We start from the raw sequence: 18,586 nt of genomic DNA, 5'->3' as shown, positions 1-18,586 counted from the left end.
TGTTGTAGGCAGTTTAATGGCTGAAGAAAAGATACAGACTAGGAGTCCGTGGTATTCCTGCCTGGGCACGTTAATGGCATGTCCTAAACTGAGTGAAAGTCCAGCTCCCGTGTATCAGGGGTTATCCTCACCTCACTTGACTCCTGCTCTTTCTGCTCATTCTGGGCTTCTGTGCTCTCACTGATATAGTTGTGAGTTTTCCACTGGTCCGTATGCCATTCCGCTTTGGAAACATTTACTTCTTGCTGCTTGCTGAGAAGTTTCATCAGGAGGCCTGTTTTAGAGATGAGGTTGGCACAGGCCAGCTGCACGTGGGTCTCTGAGCAGTCCATTTTCAAAGTCTGGGTAACATGAGAAATGAGCCTTCACATGTCATTGTTGGGGATGAGGGACTGACTGTAGCTGCTGGTTTAGCTGAGTTTCAACTTGATCACCTGGGGATGTGAGCCCTGGGAAAGTGAAGCCTGTGGGCTTGGAGATAATTCAGTGCCCGTGTTGTGGTACTCCCATTGTGTTTTGTTGGTGTGTCGAACAGTTGGCATACTGTTATCTGCAGCAACAGTAGAATGTGCAGTGGAGACGTTCCTATGGGTAGTGTTTCCAGGGCCGGTTCCTCCTGGCAGAGTACTTTCCTCTAGAAGTAATTTCATCAGAAACATTTTGTGCAGTATTGTTTTCTGAACTAGTGTTTTCTGCAGAAGTGTCTGTAAAAGAAAATAATGCTGGGAAAGGATTTTCCTGAGAAGTCACTTTTCTTGAAGGTGAAACAGCCTCTCGTGGAGGGGAATTTATGAGATTCCTCGCTACAGAGAACGGAGAGCTTGCAAGCATCATTTTATTGAGTGAACTTTTCTTTCTGAACTTTCGACTCCTTTTGACTTTGGGTTTTCTGTGGACCCGATGAGACTAAGTTTTATGGAAGATGTATTTTTCACCAGAAGGTGAGATTAGTTCAGGAGACTCAGTATTTCTAACTCTAGCCTTTACAGCTTCTTAAACAAAAATAGTGTGGGATAAGTCTTTTGATTTGCTTTTAACCTCAGATGGGGATTTTGGAGGGATGGAGACAGAAGGCCTGCCCTTGAAGGACTGTATCAGGGAAGAGGAGCCTGCTGCCTTGTGTTCCTTTATGAATGAAGACACTGCATTGGACGAATTTCCTACCAGCTTCCTGGGCCTCTGCACCATGAGAAGCTGTTTCAGCTTTCTTGGGGATGGCCTCCTGAGCCTTCTTTCTTCAGCAGTGTTCGCCACAGATTGCTGGGCATTCCGTTTCCTCCTGACGCTCTCATCTCCCACTGCTTTGAGGTGCATTTTCTGTATGCCCCTTGGGCCCCTGAGGACCCTGTTCACTCTCAGCAGATGTTTCTCTGTACTCTCAATCTTTGCTAGGCTGTCTTTCTCTGGTTGGGCAGCTTCCAATTTCTTTTGAAAGATGTAGAGTTTAAACATGGCACCTAAATGGTTGGAACGCGTATGCGTGACAAGTTTATCTTCCTTTTCAACCTCATCAAATTTTTCTTCGGTTTCTGCATCTACCAAATTTTCCAGAAAGTGAAGTTTCTTCAATTTGTTTTTATTAGTTGAATTGTTGGGTACAGCTTTAGCAGAAGGGCTCCTTGTATTGATTTTCAAAATGCCCAGTGGCATATCTCCATCTTGTGTATTTGAAAAAAGAAGTTGAATGAATGGTAATAATGTTGATTCCACATCTCCTAGATTTCCCTCTGAGATAAAAGGCAGTATGTAATTCAGTGCACTGATAATATCACTTTTATTATTAAAGTCCAGCTGCTCATTCATGAAGTCTGAGAAGCTGACAGCACTCTATCTGAGGATGCCCTCTCTGACTCAATAGTCAGCTCGCTGCTGTTCTTCTTCCAGGCTTGTAACACCTTTATCAATGATCCTTTTGCATTCCCTATAGATGTTTCTTCATCTGTCAAAAATAACTGTTTTTGATCATTGAAGACTGATGGGACAGCTTTTAGTCAGTCCACAGCCAAATAAATTAGGAATCAGTCAACATTTGAGTGACAGGAGAAAAAGAAACACACACTTAAACCTATAACTGGCAACAGCAAAATGCGAAAAGATATCTCTTGAAAAAGTGGCTATCTACTCAGAAAATTCTGTAGTGTGAAATATACTAACTATATTCAGGATTACTCCACTGGTTCACAGGGGCCAGTACTGAAGAAAAGCCAAGGCTGGAAGACAAATATTCCCCTACTCAGCTGGACTCTCTGCAGATCTACTGGGACTCCTCAAATTCATATACCCCATCCTGTCCCTCCTCAGAGGCAGAGGAGTGTGAGCCTTCCTCTATCCACCTCTTTAGTGTGCTTGTGTCCTTGCTACTACCACAGATGACCACGACAACAACCGCCATTAACAGGTCGTCATCTGGACATTTTCTTCTCCACCCACCCACCGAGTCCTTTGCTCAGTCCCTGCTTCCATATATCCCAGCCCTCATAACAGAAGGCTCTATACACAAAAAAAACACTATGTCTGCCCGAGCTCTTTGCTAAAATTTGGGCAGGGATCTGGGGTATGAGTTAAGAGATTTGCCCAATTGTATGCCAATGTGGAATGTTCAACAAATCAATGGAATAATACTTGAGGTCCAAAATGCAGAAGGGAAAAAGCAACATCTGTCAGATGGCTACTTTGCTTTCATTTCATTTTACTTCTAATATTTCCAGCTTTACTTGGGGAACCATCCAAATCTTCTGACTGTGTGAAGGTAATGTGTACCATTGTGTAGCTACGCTTCTCTTCCAAAAGGATTAAAAGTATTTTTCCTAAGGGTCAAAGGAGGAGGGAAGGGTCATCAGAAAGGAGGAGCATGGACTTGCAGAGAGCCCAAACTGGAGAGAGGAGATCGGGGCACTAGGGTCATAGCACTTAACACCTCTGATCTTGTTTCTCCTCACCTCTAAAAGGAGATTAAAAATGCCTTTTCTGCCCACTTCTGGGGTAGAAGGGAGTAATACAACTAGTAAAAAAATTGTTTGGGGGAGTTCCCTGGTGGTCTAGTGGTTAGGACCCGGCACTTTCCCTGCTGTGGCCCGGGTTCAATTCCTGGTTGTGGAGCTAAGATCCCAAAAGCTGTGTGTCACAGACAAAAACAAATTGTGTTGAAAAATCAGCGATATTGTCTTTATATAAGTAGCAAAGTATTATTATTTATGATGTGCTCTAGATCAGTGATAGAGACCTGTATTCAAGCTACATGGGCATGAAAGCACATTTTGGAAGTCACCAAGTTAGTGCCAATAAATCTAATATATAGAAAAATAGTTGAAAGCCCCTGTTTTGTGGATAGAAAAGCTTGAGATTCAGAGCAAGTTCAGAGCTGGACAGTCTAAGAATAAACTAGCTCTCCATTCCATTAGAAGGGCTAAGCAGCAGCTTCTGGTTATGGAACCAGAAATCTCAGGCTCCAAACAGGACATAAAAACAGCATCACTTGTACTCTTTATACAATTGCAGAAACAAACAAAATAAACAAAAATATATTTACACCTGTCCTATAACACAAATGGTACTTGAGACCTAATGTATATAAAATCAGTTTACAAACTGTGAGGCACTATATCAATAAGTTCTCATTTGCAGAGAGCACAGCATAGGACATGTGGCCATTAATGTTAATTCCCTTCCCGCTTCCATTCCTTTCTCTTGTCCATTTATGTATGTGGATCAGTAACAATATTAAGCTAACAATGTAACTGAGCAACTATTAGCTTAATAATGTAACCAACACTCTGATTCTTACCAAGGGGGTAGTTCTTAGAAACTTAGGGAGCTGGAACTCTGAATGAATGAATTAAAATAATGAAATTACATCATTAATTTTAATTTTAAATTAATTATTAAAATTATCATCATTGATTAAAAACAAAATTAAATTAAAAATTTATTATCCCAGTTGAGACTCACCACAATGTGTGAAGTCTATCAGGCATCCACTGTCAGAACACAGCTTGACTCTCTTACAGACAACCTCAAAGATATTTTTAAATTGGCAGAGGCAGCAGGCCATATGGCTAGGTAAGATCCTATAAATGGAAACACAGATAATTAAATTCTTAGTAAAAGAGTTACTTGAGTAGGTAGAAGAGGTGGGCCAAGGCCATCACAGACCAGTTAAAAAAGGAGTTCTTTGGACATATGGACTGGAGAACTGAATAGGGGCCAGTTAGCCAATTGCTGCTCTTGACTGTTGTAAATAAATATAGAGGAGGAGAGATGTGCCCAACAGAAGGATTAGGATGGCCGTAGGTATGGTATGCCTAGAAAAAAGGGAATAGGGATTAGAATTGGGTGACACTGATCTGTACTTTAATTCAGAAGTATCTCCTTCCAACCCAAAAGCCTCACTTTGGGTTGAGAGTACACAGGAAGAAGGCAGACATCTAAGAAGAGTCTGAATAAGACCACACCTTCTGGAATCCCTTTCTCACTTCCTATTTGTGAGTAGTAATATATTAGAAGTTATTCTAGTAATAAAAAAGCATCGTGTGGTTAAACAATAACAAAGATCGCATTGGCCAAATCTAGACAAAAGGAACATTCCAAAGAATAACATTATCATTATAATAAGGTATAACATAGTTAATTTTAAAAAAAGGTCATGAGTTCATAGTGATACTCAAAATGAAGTGGGGGAGTTCTCCTGTATAGAATAATGTCAGCTAATAAATGCAAAATGGATGATAGAATAGGAAAGTATCATTTTGCAACTATCAATGTTATAATCCATATAGACAAAGATTATGATGGATGCACAGTTGGGTGAAGAGTTGTTTGAACGTAGGATCTTCACTGATCCCAAAGTATCACCCCACAGATTATTTATCAATTACCAAGGGGATAAATAACTTTACAATGGAGAGATATGGAAGAAACCACCTTAATTAAGTGATCAAACTTAGCACTGGGCCATCCTGCTGGGATGGAGAAATTTCAGCTTCCTCAGGGGGTTCCGTAGGTTCATCTGGGTGCCCCAAAAAATCCGTAGGCTGTCCTCAGGATAAATGGCATCCATACTGGGATCTAAATAATCACCCTGCAACTGTTGTTCTAGACGCTGAGTGTTTTTTTGAAATTGGCCTATAGTTCCAACAATAATTTTGTCAAGCCGTTGATGCTGAGCTAGATCTTTCTTCAGGTTTGGGGGTGAAACAATAAACTTCATTTGTTTTGAGCTGTTATTACCTAGAGGTGGAACAAGTATGAACAAATGACTGGCGACCTTCAGCCTCATCTAGACCTATGTGTTTAGTCTTACTTTTGTGTCGAGAAAGGAGAACCAAGGGCTGATTCTGATCCCACTCTAGCACTGGAACTGCCTCTGGGAGCTTTTGATGTTGGGTTTGCTTGTTATTCAGATCCTGATGTGGAACAGCAAACTGATCTGGCCCTGTAGGCAGCTCTCCAACCGAATCCGTGTCCGGGTATGGAACCCCAGTCTCAGTCAACTCCTAATGAGGCCGGGCCAACATCTGGACTGGAGACAAGGACGTTAAGTAATTAAAGCCCCCGGCTTCTGCCAGGGGTGTAAGGGCATGGGGCAATTTGGGAGGAGGGTCTGAGGCCTGTGAAGACCAAGCCTCTGTCAGCCGCGGGGGGTTGGGGGTCACCTGGATGGGGCCCAGGGCCCACTCCGGAGGCTGAATTGCCTGGACTAGAAGCCACCGTCCTTGCCATGTGAGGAAGAGCCGTGGCATCCAATGGCACAGCCGGGACATAACATGCGGCGGCTCCAGGGGCAGTGACCCAGGCCAGTGAGGAGCCGGAGCCACATCCTGCGTCCGAGCTGAACCGCTATGCCAGCGCCAAAGCGACGGCTCACGTTAGCAACCGCGCGCCCCGCCCCCGCCTAACGTCCCTCCCGTTATTTATGACGTCTTTAGTTACGCCACCGTTATTAGGCTCGTGTGGAGATCCAATCCGCGCCACCAGAGTGGGCCTTTCTGCCAGAGTCCCCAGGGCGCAAGTCATCCTTCCCCTTGCAAAGGCGACAATTACCTCCTGCCGGGCCCTCTTCCCAACCCCGCCCTGCCTTCCCTGGCCCCAAACAATGAGGCGGGATTTGGGCTGCAGACCCGAGTGGCCCCAAACTCCAGCAGCCCAGGGGTTGACAGGGGAGGGAAGGATGCAGCTTCCCAAGGAAACCAAAGGACCTGGCATTCTGGGAAATTCAAAAGTGCTAGTCCAGTTCTGGCAATCTGAACTCTTCCTCCTCAAAGCTGAAGTCTGAGAGACATTCCTGCTCCCTTTGGCCACACGGCTGACAAGAAAAGTAGCTGACCTGCAAAATGAGCACCAGTTAGGGTGGCGGGAGGGGAACACACCTTACAATTATTCGAAAATGTTGACATTTCCTGCAAACTCTCAGTATTCACGTCTCATTATTCATACACCACTCTGTTATCAGGGGTCACCACTGAATCAGGGATGACTCCAGAACTTCTGAAGGAAGAGTTTGGGCAGGTGAACAATTCATTCTGGGAAAGAGAGTCTAAAACCACGGCCCTTTACATTAGTATGGAAAACATCCCCCATCCCAACTTTTCAAAACAGAGCCATTAATCTAGAAAAAAACTACAGTGCCACTTTTCAGAGGTCTACCCTGTGTGCACATATGGAGAAGACACTTAGAATATTAAAGTCAGGGCTTCCCTGGTGGCGCAGTGGTTGAGGGTCCGCTTGCCGATGCAGGGGACACGGGTTCTTGCCCCATTCCGGGAAGATCCCACATGCCGTGGAGCGGCTGGGCCCGTGAGCCGTGGCCGCTGGGCCTGCGTGTCCGGAGCCTGTGTTCTGCAACGGGAGAGGCCGCAACAGCGAGAGGCCCGCTTACCGGGGGGGAAAAAAAAAAAAAAAGAATATTAAAGTCAGCATGTTAAGTAATTTTCTTGAAATACTGTAACTAGCACCCAGTTTACTTTCTTCACAGGCCTTTTCATAATCTATTTAATTTTACTCCTTTTTAATTGTCTGGTACACCTTTAACACCTAAATTCCAAGAGAGAAGGAGCTTCACCTTATTTCCAGCGCCTAGCACATAATGGTTTCTAAATGGAACTGATTCCAAGATTGGCCTCATTTAGGAGTGGATCTGTTGTTATAATCAGGTTTCCAGAATCTTTAGTATCAATACGGAACCCTTTCCTGTCACATTTCATAGGAAGCTAGACTTCGTAAAGCCCAAACATGGATACGTTTCAAGTTTCCTTGACTGATTTAAATTGAATTAAAATAATTATTTTGTACAGGAAAAAACTTTCAAAATTTTTACATTTTTCAGAACATAACCACCTTTTCTTTCTCTACTTTCTTCCCTTGAAAACAAGCTTTGCAACATTGGGGTTAGTTAAATAATCAGAAATCTAGCCAAAAATTAAGCTCTCAATGACATGAAACACATTTTTTGCTCCTTTTTAATAAAACTCCTATATGCAGTACATTAATGTTTTCTTTCAGAAATTACATTGACAACTTAATCCCTAATTCGATGCATCCATATAACTGGTTTACAGAAAGGTTCTTTGGCAAAATATTTAACACAAGATATATATGAGATGCTGAGGTCTGGATAATATACTTTACTTGAAAAGCATGAATAGTTTTTAAACAGTGTAGCATAATCACACTTAAGACCATAGTTACTTTGTTCCCAAATCCCTGCAATTCTATTTGAGGGGAGTTCTAAAAGGCCTGTGTCTTCTCCTGTGTCCACAACCGTAGACATACACTGGTGGCCCTCAATCCTGCTCTCCAAACTTCAAATAAGGGGCCAGAGACAAGGCCCGGGACTTGGAAAAGTCCTAGAAATTCCCTGCCTCAAAAGCAGTTTCACCTTTTCCTAAGGAAGACAGAACTGAGTAGATATGCTGAAGTCTTCCAAATCCTGCTGGGTGTTTTGAATTATGGCTACACTGGCTGTGTACCCCTTGAGCTTTTATCTCCACATACTTGAATTAAATCCTGTAGTTCCTCTTCGGTTCTAGCATCTGTGACCTCTGCACAGGATCTATATGCCACAGCTGTTTTACCACTTTCTGTAATAAAGTTAACAAGGATCAATTCAGAAGTTTTCTTGTTCTAAAACTTCCTATATACAATGGTAGCACTGAATAATTAGACATTCTTTTGACTTCTAAAAACAGAAAATAAGAGCATTTTCCTAGAAGTTCCCTCATCTGACACTTCAGTTTTTATTGTAATTATTTGTGAAGACATATATAAGTATCAACTTTATGATAAAGTTTTCAAAAACTTTATGATCTTAGAAATAAGAACTAAGGGGACTTCCCTGGTGGCACAGTGGTTGGGAATCCGCCTGTCAGTGCAGGGGACATGGGTTCGAGCCCTGGTCTGGGAAGATCCCACATGCCACAGAGCAACTGGGCCCATGCACCACAACTACTGAGCCTGTGCTCTACGGCTAATGAGCTGCAACTACTGAAGACCACGTGTCACAACTACTGAAACCCCAGCACCTAGAGCCCGTGCTCCACAACGAGAGAGGCCTCAGCAATGAGGAGCCCGCACACCACAATGCAGAGTAGCCCCCACTCGCCCCAACTAGAGAAAGCCCTTGTGCGGCAACAAAGACCCAACACAGCCAAAAACAAACAATAAATTTATAAAAAAAATAAATAAGAACTAAGGAATAAGGACATAGTAATTAAAAGCTGTGGAAACAAAAATGTTCAATCAAAATACAATTAAATAGGAAGGCATTAGGTGGGGGTCAAAGTGAGTTCCAACCTGGGAGAGATACCACTGGACTATAATAGATACTTCCTATTAGAAGCAAGGCAAGTGCCTACTCCTTGGGACAAAAATTCTACCAGATAAAATGAACAAAGCTTTGGAGACAGAGACAGAGAGAGGGAGCATTTGAACATTCTACCGGCAGAAACTGGCCCATGTACCCTTTGGACAATACAGCTTTCCTCAAGGCAAGCTAGAGCCACCAGGCTTTTTGGTCTAAGGAGTTTTGGGTACACATAAGGAGTACCTTGGCATATTAGGCACAAACAACCCAGGCATTTAGTTCGGTTCTTAAAGGTTGTTACCCAGAGTTGACAGCTGATGGAGATTCTGCCTGACGACCAGGGAAGTCGAACTTCACTGGAAGGACTGCCCAGGCTGGAAGGCCAAGACCAATCGAGGGTCAACTCTTACAAGCCAATAAGGTCTCTGACAACTTAGCTAGGATTTCTCAGTCTCTAAGCCTGCAGGGCTGTGAAGCAGGGGAGCAATTCTGTTCTGGGAATCTACTAATCATAAAGTTTCCTTTGGGCACAGCCTGTGACATTCTCACCGCTGTATAACTCGATAGGGAACACAATCAACGCTATTCAATAGCATGACCAGTTTCAAGGCTCACAAAAACATAGCCGACTATTATATAAGAATCATATTCACCCAATATATTAGAAATGAAAACTGAAATTCAACTGATTCCAAAAAGATAGTCTAATAAACTCTTCAACAAGAAAACAATGGTAATAATAATAGTTAATATGTTTTGTCTGCTTACTATGTTTCAGGCATAGTTCTAAGCTTTTTACATTCATCATCTCATTTACTCTTACAGTATCCCCCATTTGGTGGTAAGCTGAATTACTAACCCTATTTGCAGATAAAGAAATTGAAGCTTAGAGATATTAAATACCTTCAAATGTCTCTGGCTAGAAAAACCTACAATTGGGACAACAATAACAAAATCTAAGAGACAAAGTTAGGACTCAAACACAGGTGTCCAAGGCTTATAATCACTACACTACTCTGTATGATAAGCAAGCAGTTGAGGAAGAAGTGGATCAAACACTTTCTGTATGAACTGAGGCAAGTGATTCTACATCTAAACACTGGGGACAATAATATTTGCTGTCATTCTTCTCATAAATGCCACAAAGAACAAATGTAAGACTGTTGCTGTGAAAGCATATGGTGAATGAAAGAATATGTAATGTTTTAGATAACCATTATATTCATCAAATTAACTTTTCAAATAAGTTTATTTGCTCACTGGAACTGAAGCACTTCAACGACAATTAAAAAGGTCTTACCTAAAACAATAATCAGCAATTTCTGAAATGCATCTGTCATAGCTTTCAGAATAGCAAGCTTCTGGGTTACCTTCCTTCTCATAAGGAATGATAATGACCCTAAATCCCACCAAAACAGATGAATTTAAAATGCCTATATGAATAACTGATTTCTAGATTATGTGTTTAAAACTAAAAATGCATCTGTGATTCTTAGATCATTACCTTAGTGATTAAGGGCAGGCACAACACTGGGGTACGGGTCAATGTCTCCGTTGCAGGTATACACTGGCATGGCATATTTTTACTGCTCAGATCTATTCTGGAAGTTCCTAAAATACTAGATGGGAAATGCAAACCAAAAACGTGGCAGAAATCTCATATTACTCACAGATTTCAAATGCACAAGCTGAGGCTGCACTGCTACAGACCCTGCTCTCCTCTGCGTAAAGGGCTGGAATCATACAGTGAGATAGATTTGGTTTTAGTGCAGATGATCCTGCCTCTACTCAACCATCACCCACTCACGTGAATGGTGGAGCCTCCTCCACCCCATTCGATAACAGCCCTGCCTCTGACTTAAAACCCTAAGCCCAAGTGCTATGGATTCTAGGAAGAAACTCAGTATCAATAAGAATCCCCTTTCTAGGGATCTACATTTACTTTTTCCGCTCAGGCCATTTTATAGGAGGCAAAGGACTGAACATTAACACATGAGTTTATTTCAATCTTCAGACAATGATTTTGTTGAGATAACTGAAGGCCAGATTACATGTGTATTTGAAGAATTACTTTAGCACAAAACAAATTATTAACCAAACAAATAATAATAATAACAACTAATTTTCCCCCCTTCTAAGCTTCTTGGCAGGCAGTGAGTTCTAAAATTCTAAAGTTTAAGGTGCTGTCAGGTATTGCCTAAGATAAAAACCTATATTGTTGGGCAGAATAATTCTGCCCAGGGCTTTAGTTGCTTAGAAAGGTGATGGTGTATCTGAAAAGTTGAGTTTCATAAAGAAAGGAGAACAGAGAAATCCCACTGCCTCACCTCCCCACACACACACATACTGGAAAACAGATCTTCCTCCAACTTATCCAAAGGTTCCTCAGCCATGCCAACTCCAGGACTCCTGCACTCGTGGGAGGGTAACACCACCTCTAAAGAACAGAAGAACTTCAGGCTTTGCTTCTGAAGTGGTGTCACAATATCTTCATTTTCCCTTTCTTCAAGGTTAGAAAGATCCTGAAGCTGTTAGGATTTTGAATTGAAGGCTAGACTTCAACATATTCTTTTGTTAGAAATAAAAGATAAACTCCAGCAATCCCAGGTAATAGTTTAGGTATGCTATCCCTTCAAAATCAACTGAGACTTGCAAATGAATGACTAGATATAGACAACTATTTTTTATGATATACCATACAAATACTGGAGAAAATTTTGGACACCACCATCCAAGTCATTGAGATTATCACTAATTCTAGGTAGAAGGCCAATGCTCAGATACTTCCATGTGGAAGTCTCTCACATCTCCTCCCCATAGCCATGTTCTATTCTACTCTCTAAAGTCTAGGAGTTCAATGTTGAAAGGAGTCTGGTTAGTCAAAGAAAGTCTACAGAGTTTACCTTGATGATCCTTTTTGACCACTCATGGAAAACAAAAATGTAATTTGCCAATTTTTGGCATCTGGAGCTGTTTACGGCAAGCGTATTATGATGAACCGCCTTACGTCTGGTGCCAAGACGAACCTAAAGACATAAAAGACTTAAAACTATCACAACCCTACATAGAGATTTATTTTGGATATACCTGAGATTTATTAATTCCTATTTCATAGAGTGTTTGTGAAGATTAAGTAGGACATTTTAAGCAATGAGTTGACAGTGAGCCCTAAATAAATGTTATTTATTATTTTTCAGTCAGTACTTTTCTGCATCATTTCCAGGGCCCCTGATTAACAGAAGGTTCCCTGACACCCGGTGGTGAAAGTGATGATGAAAGCATCCAAGGAAGCCCAGCAGAAGCCTATTATGGGGCTGGGGGTAAGCAAAGGAATGGACTGTTTTACTCATCTCATCCTGTAGATACTGCTTCAGAATATGAACTGAAGAGGAGACAAGATGGACCTGCCACTGAATTTGGACCTTAATCTGTAGCACTCCCTCCCCAAGTTACTAACCCCTGTTAGAAGAGGGAATATGTATACCTCTATAAATGTAAATAAAGCATCAAGAAGAATTAGAGATTCATCTGCATTAACAAGCTTCTTTGAGAGTGCAAATATTTCCAGTCTTAACTCTCTAAATAACTTACATATTACTGTGGATTTTATACATCACTACTTCTTTCTGAAACGTCTATTTCCATTTGAACAGGGTGTAGTATATAAATTTAGTCATAAAAATTCAAATAATACAAATAAAATCAAAGCATTGTTAATTCTTTGTTGATTTGTTTGTGCATCTTCCTCTGTCACTAGTTTATGAGCTCCTTAAGTGCTTGAAGGAACCATATATTGTTCTTTCCTTGTTACCAGAAAGAATAATACATATTGGCATATAATAGAGGAGTGATGGTCTGTTGACTGAGTGAATGAATGAGTACATAAGAAAATGAAATTACTTTCTCCAACTGAAGCTGTCTGCTGGGAAGGAGAAATGAAGACTAATTTTTAAATGTTGAGTGTCACATGGGAGGCTAGGTCCTGTGCGGTGAGTCATAATGGAGCTGTCCTGGACAATTAGGAAGCTTCAGAAGGGCTCTGAGCCACTGGGTAGTAGAGACAGTTGACATCTGGGATAACCTTGCCACAGTTCTTGCTGGCAAAACTTTCCCTTCATGCTACTGAGAAAGACTCAGATACATTATGCCTTTCCTTCATTCTATTTTAAGACGTTATTCTCTTTTCTGTATTTATAAAAAACACCGGGGAAAAAAGATCGGAAGATACCTGCCAATGAATAAAAGAACACATAGTTGGAACTTCCTTGCTGGTGCAGTGGTTAAGATTACGTTATCCCAATGCAGGGGGCCAAGGTTCGATCCCCGGTCAGGGAACTAGGTCTCACATGCATGCTGCAACTAAGAGTTCGCACGCCACATTTAAGGAGCCTGCCTGCTGCAAATGGGGAGCCCACATGCCACAACTGGGTGCCCTTGACCCACAACTAAGGAGACCACCTGCTGCAACTGAGACCCGGTGCAAGCAAATAAATAAATAAATAAAATTGAAAAAGAACGCATAAGTAGGGAAAAATTTTGGGCTTGTGGGTAGTAAACTAACGCTCTGCATTAAATAAAGAAATCTAATACGAATCCCCTTTCCTCTCAACTCTATAGTGACTTGGAGAACATTTTCTTCATTACACTATCAGTGACGGGCTATATGCTGTGAAAATCTCACAACCTACGCTTATGGAATGGTCTTTATGTCAAATATAAGAAAAGAACTCATTACTCACAACTGATACTAAGTAACTGTTTCATAATCTTTCCAGGACCATCTGTCATATCTGAGTGGTACGTGAAATAGTCGCAGGGTCCGCAAATAAAAGCATGTCTGACAAAAATCATTTCAATCCCAGGGAGTACTGCCAGGATTGAAGAGGGTGTTAAACAGGGTACAGAACTGAGAGTTAGTGTACCTGGAGTCACATCTGAGGAGAGTTCTCAGATTCAATAAAGGTGAAATCAGTGAGTAAAGAAATATGGGTGAGAAGAGGCAGCAAGGTCAGTAGGAAGTAGCCAGAGCAAGAAGCCAATCAGAGAAGACACACAATTATAAAGGGAAAGGTCTGGGAAGTCTAAGCCTCACTCCCTTATTCAGAGGAATTGAAAAGGCCCTTAACATAATGAAATGTTAATTCTGGGGAGGTAAAACTGGATGGCATGTTAATATGGAATAAGGTTTCTACAATGCATTAAAGAATATTTACCCATTTTCTGGAATCTGAAGGGAGTTCTTAATAGGCAGTTTGAGAGTTATGATGATGATGAAGCCTCCTTTATGTTACATCTGACAAAAGTCTGTCAAGCTCGGGACTTCCCTGTTGGCACACTGGTTAAGAGTCTGGGTGCCAATGCAGGGGACACGGGTTCGATCCTTTTCCGGAAAAATCTCACATGCCACAGAGCAACTAAGCCCGTGTGCCACAACTACTGGGCCTGTGCTCTAGAGCCCGTGAGGCACAACTATTGAAGCCCGTGTGCCTAGAACCCGTGCTCCGCAACAAAAGCAGCCGTCGCGATGAGAAGCCCATGCACTGCAACGAAGAACAATCTCCCCTCGCCGCAAACAGAGAAAGCCGGCACGCAGCAACAAGACCCAACGCAGACAAAAATAAATAAATAAATTCATTAATTAATTAGAAAAATTTTTGTCAACTTCACACATTTAAAATCCACATAAATGTATATATAAGGAATATTCCTGTGAAGATTTCTTAAATTAAGGGGCAGCAGAAAATGACATGGGGTTTAACATCAGTTAAGTTTGGGTTTGGCCTCTAGTTTCCACGTTTACTGTCATGAACCTTAAGTAAGTCACTTAAGTATCCTGAGTTCGAGTTTCTTCATCTAAAAAAAAGAAAGAAACAACTGGGAAGCTGGGGGATCAGTGGAGCAGTGCATCTGATAGCATTCTGTACACCACAGTGCTGTACAAACGCTGGCCGTTATTTTTGTTTGTCGGTTTGTTTTTTCCCTGGGATCTTAGTTCCCAGACCAGGGGTTGAACCCGGGCCCTCAGCAGTGAAAGTTCAGAGTCCTAACCAGTGGACCACCAGTGAATTCCCGATGGCCTATTAGTTTTAAATTCAGCACTTCATCCCAGTAGAGCGAGGAATTCCACATTTGGACCCACCTTCACTGGAGACGTGTGAAAAAGCTGCTTCTGGTCGAATGGCTTTTGGGCTCTGTGGGCATCCCTTGCTGAGTAAAACTTGATGATGGCAGAGAACCCAGGACTGCCCACTGCTGCGTTTGGGAAGAGTCAGACCGAATACAGAAGGCCAAACTGAGAGAAGACTGTAAACAGAGAATGCTTTAGGGTGGTCTCACACTAAGTAAGTGTACTAAATTTCAGGCCTAGGAAACCAAACCGCCCATTCCTTTATATTCCCCCAGCCCTTCACCACAGGCAACTGTGGTGAGCCTGTAACTCCAAACACTTCTCATTTCATAAACAAGGTTCCCTCTGAAATCCTAAGCTTCGAGAAGCATTAGGAGGCAATTCCTTCTGTTGGGGACTAACTCTCAAAAATCTATGGGGGTGAGCGGACTGCTCAGGTCGTCTCTAGAACTAAGATTCCTCTCAGCAGAGACCACAGGCAGATGAGGTACTGAAGCAGTACCCTGGGGCGCCCAGTTACTGGGGCACGGGGTGTTTTCTTCCACCCTTCCCTCCCCTCCAGCTAGGCTCAATTGCAAAGCCTCGGGGGTGGGTCCAGAGCTCAGCTCCCACACCAGCAAGGTTTTGTCACCCTCGATGGGAACCGCAAAAGGTACCAACTGCACCATCCCACCGTCACCGCATGTGCGCTGCTCGGGGAGCAAGCGGACTACGCTTGCGCACATGCACCCGTGCTTTTTAAATACTTAGTGCCAATAAATCTAATATATAGAAAAATAGTTCAAAGCCCCTGAGTGTTTTGTGAATAGAAAAGCTTGAGATTCAGAGCAAGTTCAGAGCTTGACAGTCTAAGAATAAATTAGCTCTCCATTCCATTAGAAGGGCTAGGTAGCAGCTTCTGGTTATGGAATCCGAAACTCTCAGGCTCCAAATAGGACATAAAACAGCATCACTTGTACTCTTTATAAAACTGCAGAAACAAAACTATATTTACACCTGTCCTATAAGACAAAGGGTACTTGAGACCTAATGTATATAAAATCAGTTTACAGACTGTGATGCATTATATCAATAAGTTCTCATTTGCAGAGAGCACAACATAGGATATGAGGCCATTAATGTTAATTCCCTTCTGTAGTGGGATAACTGAGGACATGGAAAGGAGACGTGACCAATGAGCCCCCCCGCAGCAAACTGAGGGCTGGCGAATAAGCCAGAACTGCAAACAGTCCTGATTGCTTTGAGCCGCGCGCCCCGCCCCACCCCCGGCAAACCGGGGTCTTGCAAATAAGCCAGAGTTGTGAACAGTTCTGAATGCTTCGAGCGCCCCACCCCGGCAAACCGGGTGCCTGCAAAAGAAGCATTGAGTGCTTTGGGCACTGATCCATGAGATGTCCTCAGTATAATCAGAGTGGTGGGAACGCAAGGAAATGTCCTTGTGCTACTTCAGTATAATCAAAATAATGGTGGGAATTTTGTGCTGTTCTTGCGCTCAAGGACGAAGCATGGCAGGTGCTCACGAAAGCCAATTATTGCTTGTATAATTAATAAAAACATAGGTTGCTGCTTTGGCACTTCTGAAATGTTAAGAAAACAAGTCTTGAAGTGTAAATCTAGATAATGCTTTAATAAAAGTTACCACAGCAAGACAGACGGCGCTGTTTTGCCTGAGCGAGCGGCAGCCCTCTCCTGCTGTGCTTTGGCACAATTCATCTCGTGTGATGAGCTTACTCTCGGCCCTGTCCTAAGAAACTACATTTGGCGCCCGAACAGGGACCTGAAAGTAAGTAAGTAATCGCGTGATCGCGGGACCGAAGGGGAAATTGGTCCGCTCAGAGTAAGCGAAACCTTCGGCAACAGTAGAGTAACTGTAATGGGGAATTCCCATTCAGTAGAATTCCAATATAGTAAACTCCTGAAACAGTTATTATGGAGTTCAGGAGTAAAAGTGAAACAGGAATCTTTTGATGAATTGTTTGCACTGGTACGTAAACATTGTTACTGGTTTCAACCTACTGGTCATAACCAGTTAAAGTTAAAAGTTTGGAAACAGGTTATGCGAGCCTTAAGAAGAGCTCATCAGCATGGAGACCCTATATCTGTCCGTGTTTGGTCTCTTTGTAAATTAATTTCCCTTGCCCTGAAACCATTACAAGCTGAAACGAAAAGTGACAATGGGGCACGTCCTCAGCGTCCGAATTCTGCTCCCCATCATTCTGCCGCTTTTCGTACTTTGTTTCGTGAGTCTCCTATAGAGGACCTTCCTCCGCCCCCTCCTCCCCTTGTGTCTGAGATGAGAGAATTTTTCGGATTCCAGTGATGAAGGGGCTTTTTATGATAGTAATAAAGATCGGGAGCAGGTTAGCAAACAAAATGAAATGCCACTTTCTCAACAGAATGAGATTTCTGACATACTTTCAAAGTTAAAAAATCTGATGACTAAACTGGGAGAAAATAAAAGCAATACTACTACTCCTTCATATCAGGAGCCATGTCCTACTGTTCCTTGGGCTCCTCCTTTAGAATTAGCAGCTTATCCTGTTGGAGCCTCTCGTCAGTTTCACTTTCCTCTAAAACCTGAATCTAATAGAATATTGTTGGAAGAAGAGATGAATAAACAAGAAAAGCAATATTCTAAATCATTTTTTGCTGTCCCTATTGTTAGACAAGCTATGCCTGCTAATGATCAATTTCCGAATGGATATGTAAATGTTGATTATAACCATCATGATATAAAAATTTTTTAAATGTTAAATGAAGCCATTAATGCGTATGGGATGCATTCTAATTATGTTCAAGAACTTTTCTCTGGGTATGCTACTGAAAATATGTTAATTCCTCATGATTGGGAAGCGATTGCCAAAACTGTTCTTGAACCTGGACAATATATGCAGTTTAAAACTTGGTGGAGAGAGGAAACTGAAACCATGGCAAGGACTAATGCGGTCCACAATCCTCCAGGGCCACTTTTAGATGAATTAATAGGAGCAGATGCATTTAGTAATCTACAAGCTCAAACTCAATTTGATGATTTACGAATCATTCAAATACGTATGTGTTGTTTACGAGCATGGTTACGAGTGGAACCCCCTCGAAAAACAGCACAATCTTTTACTAAGTTAATGCAAGGGCCTGGTGAGGCTTACACTGATTTCTTGTCTAGACTGCGTGCAGCCATTCAAAGAGCTGTAGCACAAATAGACATGCAAGATTTATTATTACAATCTTTGGCTTTTGAGAATACAAATTCTATATGCCAGAAGGCATTGCGGCCTTTACGGGCTGTAAACGCTCCAGTTGAGGAGTATATAAAAGCTTGCCATGATATTGGATCTCCTACTTATCAGGCCAATTTACTTGCAGCTGCCATAAATGAAGGGTTGAAAGATAATCGTATTAAATGTTACAATTGTGGAAAGTATGGACATGTGATACGAGATTGTCGAAAAGGGCAAGGCCAGATATCAAAACAGGTTAAGAATGAGCAGCTACCTGGTATGTGTCGCCAATGTGGTAAAGGACGACACTGGGCTAATAAATGCCGTTCAAAAAGGGATAAGTTAGGAAATCTTTTGCCTCCACGAGATAATGTCTCGGGAAACGGGAAGCTAGGCCCAACCCGGGGCCACAACAAAAATACGGGAAAAGTGACAGTAAACTCT

General features: G+C 42.2%; 1 protein-coding gene and 1 pseudogene across 1 annotated transcript; both read right to left on the bottom strand.

Annotated features, from left to right (window-relative positions):
• Positions 1-18,586, bottom strand: part of LOC116748294 — a 48,272-nt pseudogene that overhangs the window by 435 nt on the left and 29,251 nt on the right.
• LOC116748299 (RAD52 motif-containing protein 1-like) lies at positions 6,221-15,592 on the bottom strand. Its single transcript, XM_032621057.1, is given in 7 exon segments — positions 6,221-6,322; positions 7,990-8,075; positions 10,098-10,193; positions 11,154-11,325; positions 11,701-11,823; positions 14,937-15,123; positions 15,498-15,592. Coding segments are annotated over 7 exon segments (861 nt in total).

This window comes from Phocoena sinus, unplaced genomic scaffold (genome assembly GCF_008692025.1).
Source record: "Phocoena sinus isolate mPhoSin1 unplaced genomic scaffold, mPhoSin1.pri scaffold_33_arrow_ctg1, whole genome shotgun sequence".
Classification (NCBI taxonomy): Eukaryota; Metazoa; Chordata; class Mammalia; order Artiodactyla; family Phocoenidae; genus Phocoena; species Phocoena sinus.
The sequence above is the reverse complement of the archived record's forward strand: the minus strand, read 5'-3'. Positions and strand labels throughout refer to the sequence as shown.